General features: G+C 47.8%; 1 protein-coding gene across 1 annotated transcript in view; it reads left to right on the top strand.

Annotated features, from left to right (window-relative positions):
- The window catches only part of TMEM178B (transmembrane protein 178B), a 346,410-nt gene extending 340,369 nt beyond the window's left edge, over positions 1–6,041 (top strand). The window contains exon 4 of the mRNA XM_029922516.1: positions 5,134–6,041. Within this exon, the coding sequence (XP_029778376.1) occupies positions 5,134–5,384 (251 nt within the window). The 3' untranslated portion in view covers positions 5,385–6,041. The remainder of the gene's footprint in view (positions 1–5,133) is intronic.
- The last annotated feature ends 1,516 nt before the right edge of the window (positions 6,042–7,557 follow it).

The following is a 7,557-nucleotide window of genomic DNA, read 5'->3' as shown; positions in this document are numbered from 1 at the left end:
TAGATTTAATTAAAGAGTCTTAAGAACAGGGATCATATCTTATTCTCCTTTTTATCTTCTTCGAATCTAGCATAAACACGGTCAACAAATACTTGCTGATGAGCTGTTTTGCGTCACGGAGCCCACAGCCACAGGGATGTGCCCCTCCCCCTCCCCACACCAGGCCTGACGTCACTGAGACGTGCCGATCATATGGGTAATGTCCCTGCCTCTCTGGCCTGCTTTACACCTGATGGATGCTTCTTGCAGCCGGGTCTGGAGCACACAGCAGAGCTCTAGAGGAAAGAGCTTGGAGCAGAGTTCTTTTCATTTAACTGCTACATTCGGACTGCAGTTGTCTTGGAATCTGATTGGAATTAGGCCCAAACCCCAAACCATGGGGGGGGGGATTATTAAGAAGATGTGACTCTGCATTATTTCTTGGATCTTCACTTATCTCTCAGTAAGTGCTCGTGAGGTATAAAATGACATGTTTGAAAGACCTAGCCCCAGAGGCTCCAGTACTTTGGGTGAATGACACACTTTCCTCTCCACTGCCGTCTCTGGTTTCCAGCAGAAGCTTTCAGAATCTGTATTCACTCTGCAGAAAACCCCAGAGAGCTGGGGGTGGGGGTGGCGGGAGGTTCTGCACCCCACATGCACCAATTAGTCGCCAGTTTCTAGTCTGAGAGTTTTGTTCATCATCTGAGAAAACCAGGGCAGGTAGGGTGCTCGGCCACCATTGTCCCCCATCCCCTCCACTCTCCGGGACTCAAGGGGCTCAGTGGGTGTTTGTCACAGTCAGTTGTTAGGTCCCATATCAAAGGATGCTGCTGAGGATGAAGGAAACACGTTATCCATTCAGTCCATTTCCAGAGGGCCTACCATACACACGCAAAGATCCATTTATAATTACTAATGCACATTTTCAAATTTGATTTTACAAGTACAGAGATACGTAAAAACGGTAAGTCCTCAATCATAACAGAAAACAGTAGCATTATGTGGAAAAGGAACCCGTTTCAAGTCTTCCCTCTTTTTCACACACAACTTCCTAACAAATCGCTTCAATGGTTGGCCCAAAGGGCCATCTTTCGTGAGAACCCTAGAAGTTTTCTCCCATCGAGGGGCATAATGACAAGTGCTAACAAACAGAAATTTTAAAAGGTTCCAAAGTCACAGAACAGCTGATAGGAAGTTAAAGCTAGAAGATTCCCCCATTAACTCCATTAATGTAACCCAACAAGATGTGTGCTATCCACAAGCTGCGATGTTTCCAACTGGTAATTAGGTCCACACGGACCTAAGGCTTTACTCTCAATTTATCAACCACATCCTTTGTGTCCTGTCCACTCTACTTGCGGAACCCAGCATCAAGACCCACCATCAAGATTTTTCAGCTACTGGCAACTCAGGAAGATCAAAACTCCTCAAGGTCAACCTTCTCCCCCAGAACAAATCACTGGGTTTAGTCGGGAGGATGGTGCACCTTCTGATGATAAGAAGTGTCTCCGTTTTTTTACAGCATCTTGTAGATACGATTTCTATAAAATCAAGGGGTGACCTCACACACACAGCTTCAGTTTAGAAGATGATGATTCAATCCACATCTCTAGCTCAGAACTTTCTATCAGGCTAAGGGCAGCTCAGATTTGAACTGAGCACACACACCCACATATACATACACATGGATGTGCATACATGCACAGACTCTCTCTCTCTCTCTCTCTCTCTCTCTCTCTCTCTCTCTCTCTCTCTCTCTGTCCCTCCCTCTCTCTCTCTCTCTCTCTCCCTGTTCTAGATCTAAGTTTTAGTAAATTATATCTTTGCACAGTCAGGTTTGCAAGCCAGGCAGGAAAAGCAGCCCACCTGAGGCACAGAAGGCCAGCTCTCGGTTGTTGGCATTTGGATTATTTGAAACCGGTGTTGCAGGAAAGAAGCGTTCTTTAGTTTGTGCACTTCCAGGTTGTCGCCCTGTCTCTGGCCACGCCCACAGGCTGCCCTCTTCCTTCTGGACCACCTCTGCTCCTGCTCTCACCTGGCTCCATCTCAAGGTTACACGAAGGCCCTCTGCCCTAACCCAATGGTCTCACCAGCCTGATAACAGAAATCACCCGAGGAACTAAAAGTCTCCCATCCTCTCCCCCAAGCATTCTGACTCAGCAGGACTGAGGCGAGACCCAGGCTGGGTTACTGGCACAGAATTCCCTGCGAACCCCAGTGCTCAGCAGGAGAAACTGGGTTTCTTTGTGATCTCCCTGAAGTGTGGGACCCCTGCTCTAGCAGGTAATGATGGTGCCGTACGTGTGTGTGCATAGTGGCTGTCACTACACGTGCACACGCTTTTTGTGCACAATCCCATACATGCACTGCGCACAAACACGTCCGCATGCACGTAGGCATACATAGGCACACCGCCCGGCCACACCTACGCACGCATTTTATTTCTGGGGCACCTGAGCCCAGGTCCTCCCTGGCTCGTCACTTTCCTTGGCTTCCAGAAGGAGTATTCACTGACGAGGTATTCACTGCGCCCTCCTCCCTCCAGGCCGGCCCCCACCTCCCATCTTCCACATCCCTGTGGCAGGCTCCCTAGTGGTCTTTGGGAATGCAGATCGGAGCCACCAAAGTGCCTCAACACCTTCTTTCACTCAGCCTACTGCTCAGACCTCTCAGCTCAAAAAGCAGTGTTCACTGCAGATCTGGGGCTCACACCGGCACTTCCTCCAGCGCTACCTTTCGCCACGTGCACATCTTTGTATTTAAATCTTTGTTCCCAGGTGGGATTCCTTTCTTAGTCTAGAATGAAGTCACTAGGTCAAAGGTATGAATATTTTGAGGATCACTTTCCTGAAAGGAAACACCAGCTGACATTTCCCCTAACGTCTGTGGGATGAGCCATTTTGCTGCTCCCTCCCTAGTTTTGGAAATACTCTGTAAAAAACAAAACAAACACCCAAATGCCTCTGATTTGATTATCTTATGTTACTCTGTTTTTATTTCCCAAGTCTTTTGGTTTTTAAACATTTATTTATTTTTAAGAGACAGAGAATGAGCAGGGAAGGGGCAGAGAGAGGGAGACAGAATCCGAAGCAGGCTCCAGGCTCTGAGCTGTCAGCACAGAGCCCTACACGGGGCTCAAAACCATGAACTGTGAGATCATGACCTGAGCCAAAGTCCGACGCTTAAGCGACTGAGCCATTCAGGTGCCCCTCCAAGTCTTTGATTATTGGCAAAATTGGGCATTTTTCACATTTATTGCCCATTTTGTTTTTTTCTCTGTTATCTGAATGTTAGACTGTTAAGTTTCATCTTTCTGTAATGAAACTTTGTCCTAACTTAGGGGTCCCGAAGTGTAGTCACTTGACCGGCAGCATCAGCCACACCAAAGAACTTGTTAAGTATGTAAATTCTCAAACCCCACCCAGACCTCCTCACCAGAGGCTCTGGGGTCGGGCCAGCAGTCTGCTTTCACAAGGCGCCCAAGACTCCAGGCTACCCTGTCCCAGACAGGGTGAACCCACGTGCACAATAGGAGGGACCCACTTTGTACGACCCCTGTCTTAGCCCAGAGGATAAGACCACAGACTTCGGAACTAGCCTGCCTCAGCTTACTGCCTGGTTCCCCAGTTTCTGACTGTGTGATTTTAGACAGATGGCTTAACCTCTCTGAGCCTCAATTCCTTCCATCAAATAGGGATAGAGACAAAACAAGGATAGTAATATAACCTACCGCATAGAATTATTTAGTAAATTACAGTTTCCATACCTCACTCAACACAGTTTCTTAGACACATGCTTAATAAATGTTTAGTATGACCACTGAAATTGTCACGAGGTCATGGGGCTGAGGCCTGGAGGAAATAAGGCTGGATCTGAGGGAAACTTGGCCATCAGGAAGCAAGAGGTCTCATAATAAATATAATGTCCTTCCTCTTGTCCCCGCCCCCTAAAAAATATGCTTCTCCCTTTTCTTCCTTCTACTGACCCAACCCAGCCTTCTCAAACTTCACTGGCCTTTGCTGTCATCCCACTGCTGACAGAAGAAATGTGAGACACAGCCAATATTGAGAACACCTTTTTACCTTAAGTTTATTTATTCATTTTGAGAGAGAGAGAGAGAGAGAATGGGGGAGGGGCAGAGGGAGAGAATCCCAAGCAGGCTCTGCGCTGCTGGCACCGTGAGCTCGTGACCTGAGTCGAAACCAAGAATCAGACTCTTAATCACTTACCCAGTTGAGCCCCCCAGGTGCCCCAAGAAAAGCTCTTGAACTCATTTTGAGTATACCACATACCTCCAATGGTTAAAAATGGGTTTATAATTCTATACATATTTACAACATTCTGTCTCTTACAGCAGCCTTCTCATTGAAGGTTAATATGAGTAATTTTTTTAAAAGAGGAGTTCCCATCATTAAATAAGTTTGTCAGATACTCCTAAGACTAGGTTAGATGCAGGTGCTTATGCTTCCGTGGGTTATAAATCTTCATGGTGAGAAGCTGCGTACAGTTTCCCAGAGACTTGGACTCTGCTTCTGCTTTATAAAGAAGTAAGTATCTTGTAGGGTCGGTGTTCCAACTTTGGCAAATGCTGTCTTACAAGAGAAAGAAAAGTGTCCCCAGTATTGGGATGACTTGTCGGCAAATGGATTAAAGGAAAACCCAATGTCGTATAAGAATATTTTATATAGGAAAGAATAGAGGTTGTTTTTCTCTTTAAATAAGGAGCAAACGGCATGGAGGGAGGGTCGGGTGTGTTTTCTGTGTCTCCTAAGGAAGACAGTGAATTTTCCACGCTTTAGAAAAATGAGTTGAATACTCTTTTGCCTCACTATACCCTAACTGAAACTCTATTGCGATACTCATTTAGTATTTTTCCACCGGCGAGACTTCCCAAGTTTTTCCAAGACTGTGCGATTATCAGAGAGTGAAGAAGTCATGATGTCTTCACACTTTTCTCTTCCCCATGAATATTTCCAGCTATTGACCTTGTTCACAGGTGGCTTGTCCCTATGTCTCCTCATCTTTCCTACTCAAGAAAATTGAAAAAGGCTGTTAACCTCACTTCTCTCTTTCTCTCTCCCCCTCTGTCCCCTTCCCTCTCCCCTTTCTCTCTCCCTCACCCCACCCCGTGTTCCTTCCCTTGCCCTCCAGGAACCTTCTGCATCATATCACTGTGCACCTGTGTGGCTGGAATCAACTTTGAGCTGTCACGTTACCCACGCTACCTGTACGGACTCCCCGATGACATCAGCCATGGATACGGATGGTCCATGTTCTGTGCGTGGGGAGGCCTGGGCCTCACACTAATCTCGGGATTCTTCTGTACCTTGGCCCCTTCTGTCCAACCTGTCCCGAGGACCAACTGCCCTAAATCCAGACCCGAGAATGGGACAGTGTGCTAAAAAACAAACCCATACATATATATATATAAATATATATATAATATACATATATAAAACAAAACTAACTCAAGATGATGCCAGTGCCAAGGTAGAGTTGAGTTTGCTCAGGCACTCGCATCTCGTCGGACTTTGTGTTGCCTCATCACCGAGATGGGGAGAGCGTCTCCATCATGTGGCTCTTCCATCACTTCTTAACTTTTGGCTCCACGGTTTCTTGAAGACAGAGTGAACATCACCACTCGTGATAGCGTCCTGACCCCATCACTCACGAGGATGGGGTGGTGGGCTGGGAAGGGACAGTGCCAGTGATCTGAAGCGGCACGAATGTAGAGAAAGACGCACCATCCATTGGGCCAGCAGTGAGGACACCACCCCAGCACCGATCATGTTGCAGAGAAACAAAGCCCTTAGCTCATAGAATGTAACCACATCTTTGAGGTCATTTGCAGAACCACTTCTCCTGATCTTCCTGTTCTGATTCCCTTCGTGGCCCACCAGCGACACACAAGTGGAAGAGAAAACAGACTGAGAAGGAAGTTTTCTCTTTGTTGCCAAACTTTTTGGACAAAGTTACAGAGGTGGGAAGGGGGAGAGAACAACGTGCTGAGAGGCAAGATCCACATCAATAAAAGGACACTTCAGTGGATGCTCAGAAAACCCAGTCTTACCTTCCAGCTGCCTTACATCCAGTTAAATAAGAGGCCGCCCTGCCCCCGACCCCACCTGCACTCCCTGGGCAGATTGGAGCCTTGGAGTAATGCTGTGACGTGTGCGTGCGTGTGTGGGTGTGCGTGACTACTTTTGGTGGTTTCCTTTTTTCCTTTTCACCTCTTAAAATGGAAATACTTCCTTATGACTGTTGTCTCTATCGTTTGTGGTGGTTTCCTGGCCCAGGGCGGAGTCCCAAGACCTAGGAGGAATGATGAGGGGCAGGCCAATGTGGGTGCCCATTTTCTAGCTCCAGATCCCTGGAGTGTGTACGTGTGGTGGATGTTTTCTGAGTGTGGGGTTTTGTTTGTGTTGCATTTTTCTATTATTTGTAATGCAGCTGAAATTCCCAGAGGGCAGCACTGAGAACAAAATCACCGGGCAGAGGGGCCGGTGGTCCCTCACATCACAGTTCTGGGATGCCATGGGATTAAGTCCTCTAAATCTGGAAGTTCAAGACAAAGCTGGGCACAACAGCCATGAGAGAAGAGGGGGAATACGGTTCAGGAGGGAGAAGGAACATTGCCTCTGCTGCGGTTGCGCAAGTACGTGTACCAAACCAGACCTTCAGCCCCCATCATGGAAGCTGTCCTTTGTCACTGGACATCCACCCCTCTCCTAGGGGCGACCTCTGTACAGATGAGAGAAAATGGGTCACATGCAGAGAGAGCGTCTCCATGTCCTGTGGGCTCAAGTTTGTATGATATTGTGTAAATTAATGGAGAACTTGTGACTCTTTCCATCTTCTTCCTTTCCCTCTTGATATTCAAGGCCATGTATCCCCCAAATAGCCATCTTGATGGCTAGCCGCCAACAGAGGTGGCATAAGTTCAGCCCAATGTCTCAGGCTCATGCAAGCAAACTGGCCCTGCAGGTGTTGGTGAACTACAGAGTCAGCCACAGTCGTGGAAGCTGTAGGAACAAGAGTCTGCCAGGAAGAGCGGGCAGGAGCAGCTGACAGTCACCTCAGTGACCTTGCTGGGGCCGAGCAGCCCCAGGGAGGCCAAGAGTGAATCCCCGAGCTATACTGTCATGGGTCAACCATGTAGCTGAGTATTCAGTTGCCTCATAAATAGACGTGCTTTGGGCACTTTGCCAACAGGTCAACAGCCTTCCTTCCCACCCATGTACCTGTTTCATCGATCTGTCATCTGATCTGTCTTCCTACCAGCCCCCACTTCTCGTCACCTACTAACCACCTCTCCCTCTTCCATCCGCCAGGCTACGAGTCCTGCCTCTCCCCTCATCTGCTCTTTTTGACTGTGTGTGTGTAATTCACATCCAGTTAGGACAACCCATGCGCATGAATGGGCCTGAATGTGGGTCTCTGTATATGTGTAGCTAGCTCTCTGGTGCATTTTCTGTATGTTTGTGTCAGTATGTACCTGGACATGGGTGTGGGTGTGCTACTCAAGGCTTCCTTCCCAGGGAGACTGGTCAGCTTCTACAAAAGGTCTCGTGTGTG

The sequence above is a fragment of the Suricata suricatta genome, chromosome 2 (assembly GCF_006229205.1).
Source record: "Suricata suricatta isolate VVHF042 chromosome 2, meerkat_22Aug2017_6uvM2_HiC, whole genome shotgun sequence".
In the NCBI taxonomy this organism is placed as follows: Eukaryota; Metazoa; Chordata; class Mammalia; order Carnivora; family Herpestidae; genus Suricata; species Suricata suricatta.
The sequence above is the reverse complement of the archived record's forward strand: the minus strand, read 5'-3'. Positions and strand labels throughout refer to the sequence as shown.